At 33.5% G+C, this 18,374-nt stretch overlaps 1 protein-coding gene across 3 annotated transcripts in view; it reads right to left on the bottom strand.

Moving 5' to 3' along the window:
- Positions 1–18,374, bottom strand: part of LOC113054755 (contactin-associated protein-like 4) — a 95,820-nt gene that overhangs the window by 21,793 nt on the left and 55,653 nt on the right. For all 3 annotated transcript variants that reach the window (XM_026220533.1, XM_026220531.1, XM_026220532.1), the window contains 7 exons: positions 17,625–17,731; positions 11,902–12,021; positions 10,155–10,352; positions 9,415–9,571; positions 8,324–8,451; positions 8,004–8,174; positions 122–340 (listed from right to left, as the gene is read on the bottom strand). In XM_026220533.1, coding sequence (XP_026076318.1) covers positions 122–340; positions 8,004–8,174; positions 8,324–8,451; positions 9,415–9,571; positions 10,155–10,352; positions 11,902–12,021; positions 17,625–17,731 — 1,100 coding nt within the window. The remainder of the gene's footprint in view (positions 1–121; positions 341–8,003; positions 8,175–8,323; positions 8,452–9,414; positions 9,572–10,154; positions 10,353–11,901; positions 12,022–17,624; positions 17,732–18,374) is intronic.

The following is an 18,374-nucleotide window of genomic DNA, read 5'->3' as shown; positions in this document are numbered from 1 at the left end:
AGTGATATATGAGCTGCACATGTTTTTCCTGACAGTTTGATTCACACAAAAGGGTTAATAATGATAGCAGCGCTGTGACAGAATGAACCGACCTCATTTATCTGTTAAATGTTCGTCATACCTACAAACAGCTGGCTGTTGAGCTGCAGATGCATGTGTCCGTCAGCGGGGGCTTTCTGGACGGCGCCGGGATGATGGTCCACGTACAGCGAGGCCTCCTTCACGTTCCTCTCGGCTCTCACCTGATGCCAGCGCTCGTCGTTCAGAGCTGACGCCGTCTCCACCTTCACCTCCAGAGGACCGTTCCCCACGTCGAACGAGAACAGCACTTGAGTCGGAGCTGGAAACACAAACACGTTTGATGGATGTTCAGATGATTCAGTTCGGATTCAGATAATTAGACGCAACTGTTGAAGAGAAATGAAACATGAAGGGTTCCAATGCAATCTGTTGTGTGGCATTATGATGTTTGATGCATTGAGAAGAACGCCAGGAGAACGTCAAAAACAACTTCTAATGATGATGCAATGAATGATAAAACATCTGACAGATGAGTTTAATGGGAGAAGAGCATCATGCTGATGAACAGCATCATCTATAGAGCTAAAAACCAGCAGGAGAGAGAGAGAGAGAACTCCCGAACTGACTCAAATGATTCGCGATCCCCAAACTGACTCAATTTATTTCGCGATCCCGCTCCGAACTCCCAAACTGATTCAAATGATTCGCGATCCCCAAACTGACTCAATTGATTCGCGATCCCGCTCCGAACTCCCAAACTGACTCAAATGATTCGCGATCCCGCTCTGAACTCCCAAACTGATTCAAATGATTCGCGATCCCCAAACTGACTCAAATGATTCGCGATCCCGCTCCGAACACCCAAACTGACTCAAATGATTCGCGATCCCGCTCTGAACTCCCAAACTGATTCAAATGATTCGCGATCCCCAAACTGACTCAATTGATTCGCGATCCCGCTCCGAACTCCCAAACTGACTCAAATGATTCGCGATCCCGCTCTGAACTCCCAAACTGATTCAAATGATTCGCGATCCCCAAACTGACTCAAAAGATTCGCGATCCCGCACCGAACTCCCGAACTGACTCAAATGATTCGCGATCCCCAAACTGACTCAATTGATTCGCGATCCCGCTCCGAACACCCAAACTGACTCAAATGATTCGCGATCCCGCTCTGAACTCCCAAACTGATTCAAATGATTCGCGATCCCCAAACTGACTCAAAAGATTCGCGATCCCGCACCGAACTCCCGAACTGACTCAAATGATTCGCGATCCCCAAACTGACTCAAATGATTCGCGATCCCGCTACGAGCTGCCGAACTGGTTAAAATGATTCACGCTGCGAACTCCCGAACTGACTCAAATGATTCACAATCTGAAGTTCCCATCCAAATCAAATGAAACTGCCAGCGCTACTATAGGCTTAGTTCTTTAATTTCATAACATTTACTGACATTAAGGTACGAAAAGTATGCTGTTAACAAATGAAATATCAATGCTAAAACGGTTCTATAATGACAAGAAAGAACCCTTTAGATCTCACTACAAATGTCTTAATGATCTTCTCTGAAGAAGCAGAGGAAAATATGAATTCTCCTTCAATGATCTGAGCTCCTTTCACATTCATTTGATTCATTCAGAGGATCATAGACTTTTTATTTTATTATTGAGAAACATTGATTGGGCCAGAAACAACATACTGTACAGGGCCGTGCACAGGGGGGTGGCCCGGTGGCCAGAGCCACTGCCCCTCTGCCCTCATCGACTGAGGTGCCCCTTTTCCCCACCGCTGCGCTCAAAGCATTCCGTTGATTCCGCGAATCCGCTCCAGGTTTTCCCGCTCGCTCCGCACTCCGCAGCATCACTCACAGTATGTGTCTGCGGCGCTCGTGAACACGACAGTTAACGAAAGCTGTCGCTTTAACAGGTAGGCTATGCAAGACAGTGGTTAAATCTGCGAAATTAGTCATTTGTGTTTTTTTGTTTTTTGTTTTGTTTTTTTGTATTTATGTCGGTAATGTTTTGTGCTCTTGGTCTTCTACTAGTGCTAACAACTTGTACAACATATCCACGTTCTAAGAAGCTGCTTGTCTAATCAAATTATAATTGTACTCTCGATCAGATCAGATCTTATACAAATAACTACATTTTCTGTTGTTGGCACACTTTGTAGACAAGACAACCATAAAAAACAGCAATAAAGGATTCTGAATATGCAAGAGTTTTATAACAAGAAAGATAGACATTAAATTATTTGAATGGAAGAGTAATTATATTACAAGAACATACATTTAATTAGTACTAAAGCCTAACAATTGTATTTAAAATATGATTGTAACAGGTTTGTTATTCACTCTCTATATTAAGATGAAAATGCCTCAGAATCAATTCAACCGAGTAAAAGTGAGGGTCTTGGTACTGAGCCAGAGACAGAAAAAGTTTAGAATGAGAAAGAAAGGCAATACAATGAGACAGAGAGGGAAGAGATAGATGCAGAACAGGAAGAAATGGAGAGTGAGGCAGCCACAGCCATGTATACAAGGGAGAAAAAGCCAGAAGACTTTGAGCTTTTGCTTCAGTTACAAAATCCATCAGATCCTGCTCATGTAAAGAAATACAATGTAACATACAATGTGGCCTTCACAAAATTTCCAAATTCAGTAGGACCCTGTCGTCCAATTTTGCTGTTCCCAAAAAATGATCAAGGACGTTCGTTTCAGGGACAGTGGTATGAAGAACACCCCTGGTTAGAGTATTCTCCTGAGAATGATGCTATGTACTGTTTCAGCTGTAGGCTTTTCATGAATGATGAAAAATGTATTTGAGCGTGTACTGTCTTCTTTTTTAATTGTACATTTTCTAATAACTGGATAATTTGTGTTAACAAGCAACCACCCCCTTAGTGCCCCTTTTTTTGGTTTAGGCCACTGCCCCTCAAAATGTCTGTGCACGGCCCTGATACTGTAGTAACACCACTCATGTTTTCTGCAGAAAATATAAAAATCTCGACAAAAGCACATAAAATTATTAAATCTAAAATTACTGTGGAAAACGGAAAACACTAATACAAATGCACATTTTAAATATCAATAAGTATTATAATCGTATATAATTACATGAAAAACATGAAATACAAATTTTATTTTAAATATTTAAATATTTGTACATTACATTTTTAAAAATGAAAACTACAAATATATAAAAATAAAAGCTTATTTAAAATATTGATAAATACTACATATATTAATATACAATTAATATTTAATATTACACAGATAAAATAGAAATAATAGAAATAATAAAATATATAAAATATTTGTACATATATTTTTTCAAATGAAAACTAAAAATATATATAAAAATAAAAGCTATTTAAAATATTGATAAACAATATCTTAATATAGTAATATTACACAGAAAAAAAAATCTAAAATAGAAATAATAAAAATCAAACTTAAAACATTATTTTTATACATAAACGTTTCCCAAACATTTACAATGAAAACTGAACATAAAAAAATAAAAGCTTTTTTAAAATATTGGTAAATGCTATATGAATATATACAATTAATATTAAAGTAACACTGAAATAAATAAATAAAAATCTCAAAGAAAATATATTTCAACTAAATTGGCTATTATTGTATTTGAATACAAAAAAATAACAATATTTTAAAACTACATTCCCCATTCATTATTATTATTACTATTTATTTTGGAGTGATAATATGAGCAGGACATGTTATTGCCAGTTTGTCTTTGTGAGATTAATACAAAAGAGACAGACATCATTTACTAGAAAATTTTACAAATAATGGTAACACTTTAGAATAATGGTCCATTAGTTAATGTTAGTTAATGCATTAATTAACATGAACAAACTATGAACAATACATGATTTACTGTATTTATTAATCTTTGTTAATGTTAGTTAATGAAAATACATTCATTGTTAGTTCATGCTAATTCAGAGTGCATTAACTAATGTTACCAAGCACAACTTGAAATTTGAATAATGCATTAGTAAATGTTGAAATTAACATCAGCTAAGATTAATTTGTTCTTGCTTACTGTAGACCATGTTAACTAAAGAAGTTAACTAATGGACCATTATTTTAAAGTGTTTCCCCAAAGAAACGGCAAGTAACAATGAATTAAACATGAAATTTCTGAAGTAGGAAAGCTGAACTAGTTTCCTTGTAAAACATATTCCTATAATCTTAATGCACACACACACACACAGATCTCAGTCTTCACATCTGTTGAGGAGCCAGCGCTTCTTCAGACTCCCGTCGCTTCATCTGCAGGATTCCTGAAGGAAAGATCGTCAGCGTGTGTCACGAAGCACTTCTCTAATGACAGAAAACCGCTGATGAAGTGCTTCTGGTCGTTCACAGCTGGGCTCAGATCAGCTTGATCTCACTCATTAAACACAGAGTTCAGCCTCAAACTCACATTCTGCCTTCGTTCACTCATTCATGTCGTCATGCGGATGTTTTTCTCAAGCTTTAAACATGGCAGTATAATCACGGGAGTATTGACTATCGCACTATACTGTAAATCTTGTGGTTCATTTATTATCGAATATATCAAATGACACAAATCTATAATAGCTACTGTAGAAAAATTTGGGGTGAGTGTTTTTTTTTTTTTTTAAGAAATTAATACTTTTGTTCATTAAGACGTGTTGAATTGCTCAAAAGTGACAGTAAAGACTTTTACAATGTTACAAAATATTTCTGTTTTAAATAAATGCTGTTCTTTTGAACTTTCTGTTCATCTGTGAATCCTGAAAAATAAAATGCATCACAGTTTCCACAGAAATATTGAGCAGCACGACTGATAATAATCAGAAATGAATCAGTAAATCTATCTATCTATCTATCTATCTATCTATCTATCTATCTATCTATCTATCTATCTATCTATCTATCTATCTATCTATCTATCCATCCATCTCTCTATCTATCATCCATCCATCCATCCATACATCCATCTCTCTATCCATCCATCCATCCATCCATCTCTCTATCCATCCATCCATCTATCCATCCATCCATCTCTCTATCCATCCATCCATCTATCCATCCATCCATCCATCCATCCATCCATCCATCCATCCCTCCATCCATCCATCCATCCATCCATCCATCCATCTATCTATCTATCTATCTATCTATCTATCTATCTATCTATCCATCCATCCATCCATCCATCCATCCATCCATCTATCTATCAAGTTATCTCAAGTCAACATTGTTTATCTTCTTAAACTTAAAAATGACAGTTAAATGAATTCATTTTTAATTCTACTTCCTTGCATTTCAAAACAAAAACCTCAGTTCAAACTCAGGAGCTCATCTGGAATTTAAAAGACATTGTCAATCCACGTCTGAGTGTTTATCTGCATGGAGAAAAATAAAAAATAAAAAACCTGCTCCATGTCAGCAGCTCCGATCTCAGATGGCACTGTTTGTTCTGGTTTGGCGCTCTGAGAGGAACTTCCTGTGAGTTCACGTCCTACACGAACGGCCTCGCCAGACGCCCGACTCCGTCAGGATATAATGAGAGGTTAATTGAGCTCTTCCAGCCGGAGGATTTGTCATTATAAAGGAACAAGCGCTCGGGCGCTGTAAGGTCTTCACAGACTCTGTTCTCATCCATCACATGAAGCCATTACTCCAGGAACTCAACAGCTCTTTCCTGCAGTTAAACAAAGCTCAGGACACACCACACAGGACGAACCGCGGCTGACGGGAGAGAGACAGCAGCTGACTCAGATTTGAGATGTTCAGAGGGAAATGATAACGGTGTAATCTTATGCAGTTGCACTCGTTTCTGTAGAAATGGCTCAGAAGAATCATGCTCCACATGTTTTCTGGTCCGGCAGGTATAAAATGATGCATCTGCTCATCTAGTAAAATAACCATGGGTATTATAGTGAACTAAAACTTAAGACATACTGTAAAAAACATGTTTATAAATAACAACTAATTCAGTAACTCCAATTATACAGCATTTCTATATTTTTTATTAATATTTAAATAATATATATATGTATATTATATGCATAAAATTAATATTTTAAATATTAAAATTAACTATCGTTAAACAATATTAATATTTAACATTATATGTTACTATTCATATTTTTAGAACTGAATGTTTTCAGTTCTGATTACTATAATGCATCTATATGTATTCACTTTTTCTATATTAATGAATATCTGTATCTATATTCATTCATACATACACAAAATAAGAAATAAACTATTACCGAAACAAAATAGAATATAAAAATGTATAAATTTGTTTTTGAAATACTTTCATTTGAAAAAATCTAATACAAACTATGTAATTATCGTTTTTTGTACTAAAATGGAATTATATATATATATATATATATATATATATATATATATATATATATATATATATATACATACACATATATTAATATATATGTTTAATTTAATTTAATTATATTTTTAATATATATTTACATTTATATAAATTAAAGAATTTAAAATACAAAAATGCAAAAATACAAAAATACACAGATTTTCATGTGCTCACAAAAAACCTTTGTCGAGCTCGGTTTCCATCTGCATCACTTCTGAAATCTTACAATGAAGACAACAAGAGCATTGGCGAGCATGAATTAATTGAGGTCTTTTTTAAACTTGGACTTCAATACAAAGACATTGTTTCTGTTCTTTCATTCTGACACAGATTTATCATCACTTTTCCTTCAGGCTATATTCCACCAGAACAACACATCTCTACATCTGTACAAAACTTTTTGTAAAAATCTATTGTAGATTCTCTTTATTTCTAGTTTAACATTTTTCATGCTTCAGATGACTATGAGTTACAGTGATGCTGATGCTTGACTTAGCAAACACTGCTAATAAAATGGCCAGAGGTCTGAAACTGATCATGAAGAGGAGCGTTTCACTGCAAACCAGCGGAGCACGTCTCTACACATTGGTTCAAGAGCTATTCTGTTGGTAATTTCTCTGGAGAAAACCATTTTGTGATGTCTATATTTTCAGCAGACAGCTTCTCTGGATTATTTTTCCCTTTGGACGATCAACTAATACTGGCATTGTTGACATACTCAACTCACGTACTGTGTGTAACCCCATGCAAAGATGAGTAAACACACACACACACCCACCCACCCACACACACACACACACAGTTAATCAATTTAATGTTTGACTCAATCACTACATAAACACATATTGATTAGTTTGAGTGTTTTTCTACAGCGGTGAATCTCATGAAACATCTCAAGAATATATGAGTCAAATTTCACCCCCCCAAAAAAATTTATATTAAATGATATATATATATCCAAAAATAATAATAATTGGGTAGTAAAAGTAATATATATATATATATATATATATATATATATATATATATATATATATATATATATATATATATATATATAAAGTAAAAGTAAACATACTTTATATATATTTCATACATTTATTTTTATATTATATTATATTATATTATATTATATTATATTATATTATATTATATTATATTATATTATATTATATATTATATTAATAAATATAAATATATATATATATATATATATATATATATATATATATATATATATATATATATATATATATATATATTACTTTTACTACCCAATTATTATTATTTTTGGATTACACAATGGATACTGCAATATTAATGAAAGTACACATTGCTTATTAAATAAAACAGAATAAAACATTCATTTAATTTTTACATTTATTTACATATATATATATATATATGTATATATTTAATATAGTCATATAATTTAAATAAAACATACACACACAGCTTTTTTTTTTTTCTCAATGGTTCTTCAAAATAAATAAAAAATAAACCCTATTTCAGGCTGAAATGTCTTGGTAGTTGGTAGGTGGAGGAATAAAGCGGACGGTTGAACACACACTTACAGCTCAGTTCGATCCGGATGAAGTCTTTGATCCCCAGGTTCTCCAGAAACACTCCGGATGAAGAGCTGGTCTTAAACAGGAAGGAGATATCTGCGCTCAGCTCCCCGTGGAACGTGGGAAAGTGCAGGTACGACGTCTCCTTGTTGAAGTAGGCAGCGTTCCAGAAACTATCTGAAAAAAAGGAGCACAGAACAGCGTTGTGATTTTCATCAAGCACATGAAATGCCAATCCAGAGCTGATACAGCGCCGGTGGGTTTGACAGGTTGACAGTAAGTGCAGAGTGATAAGTGCGCTCATATTAAAATCGTGAGGTACTTACTGTCACCGTAACACTGCAGGGGTCCCACTCTGTAAGCAGCTTCTGAACCCGATCTGCTGATGTCACCCAGAGTCAGAGCTCGCACCGGCAAATGCTCTTTATGTGACAGCAGCCCGGAGTCATTTGACCTGCCAAAGAAATCCAATCAAATCATCTCTTATTTATGCATTTCTTTATAAAAATTTTCTGCATTGCAAGTGCATTTCCATTTCCTATAATGCAGGGAAAAAAGAGAAGCAAAACTGTAAAACTTAACATATTTATTGCATAATTGTGGCATTTATATAAATGTTTTATATTTTGTTTAAAAGTGTTTGAACAGTAATCCTGGGTCAGGTATGAAATATATAATGCATAAACATAATATATTTTTTGTTTTGTTTTGCATTGCATTGGATTGAAAGAACATTTTCCCCAAAAAAGCAAAGTTAAAAAGGGAACCAAAATTGTTAAACCTAATTTGTTTATTGCATCAGGACGGCATCTTAATAAAATCCTTAGATGTTTGGTCTTTTGATGATATTGCAATTTAATAAATCAATAAATGCAGAATAAATAATTTAAAAACAATTACTTAAAAGAGTGATAATTTCACTTAATTTTAAAGTATATAAATGCATCATTCATTCATTCAATCATTCCTCAGTATTTACCTATAAGGTTCTCACACACACACACACACACAAACACACACACACACACACAAAACTGTATGCGTCAAAATTATAAATTTTTCTTTTATGCCAAAAATCATTAAGATATCGAGTAAAAATCATGTTCCATGAAGATATTTTGAAAAAATCATTCTGTAAATATATTACAACTTAATTTTTTTATCAGTAATGTGCATTGCTAAGAACTTCATTTGAACAACTTTAAAGATGATTTTCTCAATATTTAGATTTTTTTGCTCCCTCAGATTTCAGATTTTCAAATAGTTTTCAAACCCTATTATTTATCCAGCTTTCAGAATCTCAATTTAAACACTTAAATTGACACTTGAGAACTGGTTTTGTGCTCCATGGACACATATTGTCTTATTCTGATGTGATTGGGTGTTGTAATATGAGCTGGGCGTGAGTGTGTCGCACCACTCTTTGCTGTCGGCGTCACAGTTGCAGAAGTGTTCGGGATGCACACAGTTCTCCTGCAGGCCACAGGCGCACTGCTGACTGCCCGGCACCGCACCGCCCCAATACATGTGTGCCTCGCCCGACCGACCCACCCACCAGCTGAACGGAGCGCCGTCTGCAACACACACACAGCGTCGATCACAAATCTCTACTCTTAATATCATTGCTGTTTGAGAGAAAGCATTTAGATATTAAAGAGATCTCGTGAGTCTCCCATGCCTCGTTCCAGGTTTAATCGAGATGAGCACGCTATTTTCATCACTGTTTATCTGACATTTCCAACATTTCTTATTTATGCCCGACACCGTGTTCTCCCCGTCTCATCAAGAACTCTGATAATGTGAAAACTAATGGGCGTAATTACCATTTGTGTGGATGTTTCATGTTTATTTGAGAGACTAGAGAACCGTTATCACCCTGCGTTAGACACCGAACCAGACCGCCCATGACAAACCCACACAAACAAACATGATAAGAGCTCTTCAAAGGTGCATATGCACATGAATAATCTACCGTAAAGGTGACTTTCAATTAATTTAATGCAGAAAAAAATAACTGAGCTGTTCGTAACCAAGAGCATGACAATCAGTTTGAGTCGTTTGCGTAAGCGTCATGTTTCTGCGGATGGAGCGAGGTTTTAAAAAGCCTGACCTTTCATAGGTAGGGGGCGATCAATACTCCTAATAAAAAAGGCTTACCTGGTGTGTTCAAGAGCCGTGAGTTTTTGCAGTGGTAGGAGAGCTCCTGCTCGCAGTACTCCGCCTGGGTAATAATCGCCTGGATCTGCTCCACGTCGGCGGAATAGTTAAAGTGGGCTAAATGCTGATTTATTCCAGAGGACACTTTTAATTTGGTAAGCTCCGTGTTATTATGTTGGATCACCATCCATGCTTTATCTGCAGGGAAAATAGGGATTGGACTGATGAAAAGGCTAAAAAGATACACATGCACGATGTTTTAGCTCAGAGCTTTGTTGATTTCACATTGTGCAACAGTCACATGAGCGTCAAAAGGTCACAGGATGTTCATTAAAAAACCTAAAGCATGAGCTATATACTAAACGATCATAAGCACAGGCTCTTGGGCTTGAAGAATGTTTATAAAGAGGTATTTTGGGCTGAACTGGGTTCTTGAGGTGCTTTAGAGAGTATTGCTGTTTTATTTTACGTTCTTTATAATGGTTTTACTATGTTAAAATCACGAAATTACATTTTTAATGTTTTCAGTTGACTTATACAGTGTCATATCAGAAAATGCATAAATCTATAAATGTACACACACCACACACACACACACAAATACCTGTACCTATATATATATATATATATATATATATATATATATATAACCTAAAACTAAAATAAAAATAAACACAAATTACAGTATAAATAATATAAAAAAATTGAAACTAATTCATTATATTAATACTGTAATACTATAATACTGTATACAAAAGTATGCATTTATAAAAATGACAAAAACATGCAGCAATAATACTTAAACTGGAATTAAAACTGAAATTATAAAAAAAAATTAAAACTAATAAAAAATATTAGAAAAACTGTATATACCAATAAAAATTATATTGTTATTGGTATAATATTGCACACTATTATTAAAATATATTTAATGTTACTACAATTTAGACTTAAATTATTATGAAAACACAAAAATATCTGAAATATTGACAAATACTATAATGTTGCATGTAACAGACAAAAAAGACAAACATATAACAATATCACTAAAACTGAAAATATAAAAATTCAACAATCAAAATAGTAAAAAAAATACTATATACTGTATATTATACTATATACTAATAAATGTAAGATGTACATTTACACCATGTTAACTAAAATACAAGCAACTTTAAGATAAAAGTAATTAAATATTAATAATATTAAAACAACACGGATGTGAAATAGGATGCTAAATGAGAAAATACTTATATGTAACCATGGGGAATTGACTGGATGAAGAAAAAGAAAGTCATTTTTAGAAATGGTTATGAAGAAACTTAAGTAAATACTTATTCTTTTGCATATAACTGCACTGGTGAATCAATGCAAGTTAAGACTAGCAATGTATATTAAGGAAGTCAATAGAGTCAATTTGGATTTCACATTGACTTTAACAAAGGAGAAGTAAGGATCTATCAAAGGTGACGTGATGCTTTTCTAAAAGAGCCATACAAGCCTCTTCTGTAGCATCAGACTGTAAAAGCCTTATAAAACTTTTTTTGTACAAGTGAACATTGCACAGACAGGCTCAAAGGTTGATCTGTCTGCTTCTTCTAAAGTGTGTTTTTCCGCGAGTGTCACAGCTGACTTCCTCCGCGGGGTGTGACACGATGCATGAAGGATCAAAAGCTGTGGATTAAAGTCCCAATTACAGACTGTTTAAAAGGATTTAATCACTTCGGATTCGCTGCGTGAGATTCACCTGAAATGTTGCAGTAGATTAGTTGAGGTTTGATGGGGCCGCTTCCATCCACGTCAATGTAGTAAAAGCCAGATGTGTTTCCTTTGTGTTTGTATGCTTCACACGATGCTTCATAAATGGCTGTAAACACAGAAGCAGTAGGTTAGTGTGGAGAGATAATGAGCTGAAGCTGTTTACGTTCAACACTGTGAATAATATCGGTAACATACATAAACGAGTGTGCATTAAAAAATTCTGTCTACACATAAAGCTGAGATGTGTGAAAATGCAGCTCTTGTAAAAACATAACTTATGTTACGTAAAATGTTTTACATTCTGTATGGATGGTCATATGGTGTTGATTCCAGTACTTGAGGTACTTTGAATACCGCCAACAACATTTTAACCATATTTTTAGGATGAAAATGTTAAATATTTGTCAGGTGTGTGATATATGAACAAACCCTTCCTACAAAAACCTTCAGAATACAGATATGAAGTGCAAAAATAAAACCAGGAGAACGATACATGAACAAACCCCACAGTAAAAACCTTCAGAATATAGATATGAATAAAACTGTAAGTTTTGGTGTATATAAATGCTGCTGAAGTGGAGAAAAAACTTTTTTTGAGAAAACAGCATTTAAAGATATCTATTGTAATTGAAATCTACAGTCACAGATCGATTAAGTACAAAAAATAAAAACAGGCAATTTTATATATATAAACAAACCCCACAGTAAAAACCTTCATAATATAGATATTAATAAAACTGTAAGTTTTGGTGTATTTTAGTGCTGCTAAAGTGGAGAAAAAACTCATTTTGAAAAAACAGCATTTAGTAATTTAAATCTAAAGACACAAATCGATGAAGTGCAAAAATAAAAACAGGACAGGTGAATGATATATAAACAAACCCCACACTAAAAACCTTCAGAATATAGATATTAATAAAACTGTAAGTTTTGGTGTATATTAGTGCTGCTGAAGTGGGAAAAAAAAAACTAATTTTGAGAAATCTGCCTTTAGTTATTGTAATCTACAGACACAAATCAATGAAGTGCAAAAATAAAAACAGGCAAATGATACATGAACAAACCCCACAGTAAAAAACTTCAGAATATAGATATTAATATAACTGTAAGTTTTGGTGTATATAAATGCTGCTAAAAGTGGAGAAAAAACTCATTTTGAGAAAACAGCCTTTAGTAATTGAAATCTACAGACACAAATCGATGAAGTGGAAAAATAAAACCAGGCAATTAATACCTCAACAAACCCCACAGTAAAAAACCTTCAGAATATAGATATTAATATAACTAAGTTTTGGTGTATATAAATGCTGCTGAAGTGGAGAAAAAAACTCATTTTGAGAAAACAGCCTTTAAAGATATCTATTGTAATTGAAATCTGCAGTCACAAATCGATGAAGTGCAAAAATAAAAACAGGCAAATGATATATGAAAAAACCTCACAGTAAAAACCTTCAGAATATAGCTATTAATAAAACTGTAAGTTTTGGTGTATATTAGTGCTGCTGAAGTGGAGAAAAAAAACTCATTTTGAGAAAACTGCCTTTAGTTATTGAAATCTACAGTCACAAATGAAGTGCAAAAATAAAAAAAGGGAAATGATATATGAACAAACCCCATTGTAAAAACCTTCAGAATATATGAATAAAACTAAGTTTTGGTGTATATTAGTGCTTTTTTGAGAAACCAGCATTTAAAGATATCTATTGTAATTAAAATCTACAGTCACAAATCGATGAAGTGGAAAAATAAAAACAGGCACATGATATATAAACCCCACAGTAAAAACCTTCAGAATATAAAAACTGTAAGTTTTGGTGTATATTAGTGCTGCTGAAGTGGAGAAAAAACTCATTTTGAGAAAACAGCCTTTAAAAATATATGCAATGTAATCTAAATTTACATACGCAAATAGATGAAATGCAATCAAGTAAACAAAAATAAATAAACAAAAAGGTACTCAGGATGTTTTCTTTCAAGTAATCAGAAATGGTTTCGTTATGGACACATAAAATGTAAACATTTATCAGAATGGTTTGCCTGTATTGGTTTGCATTGAATCATGTAATTACTTGATCAAATAATTCACTTTAAAAGAGCAGTATTTATCTGGCACAAAATAATTAGGATAATAGCATCAAAACTAAAATATTAATGCACACATTTACAATAAACTAATAATTTACTGTATATGACAAAACAACAGTACAAAGGAAAAACTGCAGTATGTACAATTTTATTACCCTAAAATATTTAGTATACATATATTATTGTATTAACACTAATCCATATATATTTTATTTTTTTTGGTGCATATTTATGTCATTGTTGTTCATTTTTCATAGGTCTATACCGTTTTGATTCATCTTTATTTCCATTTCTGTTTTAGTTATTTTAGTATAAGCTCAACTAAATGAAAAGTGCTGTTTTGAACTTTTAACAGAAATGTAATTAGTGTGAAGCGACTGTGAAGGCAGGATGTTGACAAGGTTTTTTTAACTCACTTCATTATGCCACTGATCACATTATATGTTCTAATTGTGTTAAACTGGAGTTTGAATTTACTGCAACTATTTCTCTTTTTGGCTCACATTCATTTTCAGCCATTTTAACACAATATATTTTGTAATATCACGCAAGCACTGCATTCAAATCTCAATTACGAGAACCATATATTGTCCACTTAATTTTGCATGGCATATTTGTAAAATTAAACCTCCCAGTCTATTTGAGTTTTATAAAATGAATTAGTGTTTCATCTGAAGTGTGCTGCCATCAATTTTGCAAGCGCTCAGGCAAACGAAGCAGCTTTAATTATGACCATCTGCATCTGTTTCGTAGCTCTGAATTCATGATGCAACACATAAAGGGGAAGTTAACTATATATTAAGGTACTTAGCGAGGATATGGATTACTTTAGGTTTCACTTTCAAGGAAAATAATTACAATCTATATGCAATCTGTTTCAGATTTCACACACATGAGATAGAAGAGAATGATTTTTATGGACAGATTTGAGAACTAATAAAGCTTTATAATAACTTGATCGCAAGCCCAGAAAAGCAATTAAAATTTATACAAATTAATCAATATACACTCACTACATGCATATATTATATATTGCATATTATATATATATATATATATAAATGATATTTAGGTTTCCCTTTCAAGGAAAATATTTACAATCTATATGCATTCTGTTTCATATTTCATATGAGTGAAGCTCAAATATATAATGTAATTTTTATAAATTTATTTTTAAACAGCAGTTTTGGTTAATTATTTCCCCTGAAAGCAAAATAAATAAATAAATAAATCTATATTTATGTCTGAGCAGCATTACTGTACATTCAATTCAGTCTCTATTTGGTTAACATCTAAAACACATAATATCCATAACAAATATATACAAATCAGTGAAAGTGCAGATATATTACACTATACTGTACTGTTGTAAAACTGTCTTTTCATTTTTAAACCTCAAACGCTCCTCTGGCTGACAGCAGCTTTATTTGAGATCTAATTATGTGGCCGCTCTATAAAGTCCCTCTCAATAATGCTCACCCTTTAAAACAGCTCAAGTGTGAACGTCTTAAATGCTGCCACTATTAAACATTTGAGCGATGAGTGCTTCTTTTCAGCCCAAATCTGTTCCACACTCTTTTACGGCACAAAAAATGGGCCTTTTCACGTCACCGAGGACTGTAAATCCATAAGGGTGTAAAACTGCCGCTAATGAGCGCCTGACCTTGCGTCATGTTTTATATTGTTTCCTTACAGGCCTCATATCATTTGGAATTCAATTTTCTTTGATGTTCTGGGATAAGTATATAGTATGATGGGGAGGAATCAGAAGCAACATAATATTCAGTGTTCTGATTCTACCTGTTTTGCTACTGAATTGCATCAGTTTTATGCTCGTTTTAATACAAATTCTGAGGAGAAATGGACTCCCTTAGGGCATCCGGTATTTCCCCCTATAATAACAGAGGAAAAGACTGTGGAAAAGGTTTTATTACGAATTAAACCCAAAAAGACAACAGGGCCTGATAGAATAAAGCTCCTGTAGCTTAAGTGGTAGAGAATTGCGTTAGCAAGCGCAAGGTTGGGGGTTCGAATCCCAGGGAACACATGCTAGGTAAAAACCGTTAGCCTGAATGCAATTTGGATAAAAGTGTCTACTAAATGCATACATTTTATTTTAAATTAAATGATAAGGTGTTGAGGGAATGTTTGATTGTAATGTTTTTTTTTTTTTTAATTATTATTATGTTCCACTACCAAAAAAAGAACATGCTAAGGACCTTATATACTACAGACCAGTGGCTTTAACATCTGTGCTTTGTAAGTGAATGGAGAGAGTAGTTTGTCAGCAACTCTTTCAAGCAATGATTGGGAAATTGGATCCCTTGCAGTTTGCTTACAGAGTTGGGCGTGTAGTTGAAGATGCCATCTTCACTCTGATGGATAAGGTTGGAAATTACTTTGATGTGGCATATTGTGGGTTTGGATTTTATTTATGGATTGTTCCTCCGCTTTTAATACTGTGAACACAATCATTATTTTAAGGAGGTTGGAGAGGTACACCAAACCCTTATGCATTAATAGTTTTTTTGCATGTATTAGTAAATGAGAAAAAGTCAGAGAACGTGATTTTAAATACTGGCGTTCCTCAAGGGTGCGTTTTATCACCAATTATATTTTCTATTTATGTAAATAAAACGATCTGTGATACTGAAAATTTGACGCTTATAAAATATCCAAATGAAATTGCACTGGTGGGATGTGTAAAGGATATTCAGTCATTAGATACTTACATCTGTTTTGTTAATTTTATTACATTTTAACAGAGGAGAGTTATCTGCAGCTTAACATTAGTAAAACTAAATAAATGTGTTATGGGGCAACATACAACATATGAGCACTCTGTGAACCTTTGTTAGTTAATGTTGAGATGTTGAATGGATGGGATCTTTGAAATACTTAGGTACAGAGATTGACTCCCAATTATCATTTGGCAAGCATTCAGATAATGTTTTTAAAAAGGCTTATCAACATCTAGGCTTACTGAGAAAACTGAGGAGTTTTAACATTGAAAATAATATTTTGTAATGTGCTTCTAAATTTGTTCCTTGTTATTTCTAACATCAAATACTGTCCTGTTAGTCTGAGGGTAACACTTCTACAGCATTTATTAGATGTTAATACAAATTTTAATTCCAACATTTACTAATGCATTATTAAAATTTAAATTATTAAAATTATTAAAAGTTGTGCTTGTTAACTCCTAAATTATTGCTCCTAAATTATGCTCCTTGGGAAAAAAAAAGTAAATGCTAAACCCTGGAATAGAATAGAATTTATGGAAATATTAAGTAAACGTAAATATATCAAGATTTCTTCATGCAAACTAAATGAAATACTAATGAATGCTATTCAGTAGAGCTATGTGAACATGAATAAGCATAATAAATATTAATGTTGTTATTTTATTCAAAATGTCAAAATCCAAAGGCTGATGAGCGTTGATTTTGTATTCCATAAATTGAGAAATTATTGTCACTGTAACCAAGGTTTATCAAGTTTAGCACTAGTGTCTCTGCATTTGTCTCCTGATCTGTCCCTGACTCTGAGTGTGGAAGGAATCAGTGCACAGGAAGTGTTTGAAGTGTGTGCAGGAAGTGGTCTGTATTTCAGAAGCGTTCTTACAGCTGTGGCAGGTCGCTCCGCTGTAGCCCGTGGAAGAACAGTTGCAGTGAAACGTGCTCCACGACTGCGAGCACCTCCCTCCGTGTTCACAGCGACTCGGGGAGCATCTGGTAAAGTAAGAAAAAAAACAGGACATGGAAAATCATATCTGATGTTTGATCTCAAGGACAATCAGATACAGAGAAGTGCAATCATTTGGCATTACACATGCAGCCTTTGTAGACAGTTTGAAAACCTCGCTGTGGGCTTTATCTGATCCTGGAGCGGGAAACAGTGACTTTTAACAGTGCACTTTTAGTGACATATAGGAGGAATTCTGACAGTATGACAGTTGCATGTAAATCACACGCTTCTTTCCACCTTTTAGTCTCAATTTTGCGTTTATAGCAAACAATTCAGACTTTTATTTTTAAATTGTGAGATAAAAAGTCAAAGTCAAATAATGTGCAACAGGACACATTAGACTTGAAATGACCATCATTGTGTTTTGAAGCATGCAAATCAATATCAAATATTAATTAATCAAACAATGACTTAAATTTGGGTCACACAAACCATCACTTCAGAATTAGTAGATAACAAAAATGTCACAAAATAAGCATAGAATTAGATCAAAACACTCATGCAATTGGTTTGCAAACTCATGCAAACTGTTAACTAAAAAAAGTGATTTTTTTTTTAATTGAGTGATGTATTTCTACATATAACTGTTTGCCACTGTAAGGTCTAAAATATAAAGGAATAAAACAC

The sequence above is a fragment of the Carassius auratus genome, chromosome 35 (genome assembly GCF_003368295.1).
Source record: "Carassius auratus strain Wakin chromosome 35, ASM336829v1, whole genome shotgun sequence".
NCBI lineage: Eukaryota > Metazoa > Chordata > Actinopteri > Cypriniformes > Cyprinidae > Carassius > Carassius auratus.
The sequence above is the reverse complement of the archived record's forward strand: the minus strand, read 5'-3'. Positions and strand labels throughout refer to the sequence as shown.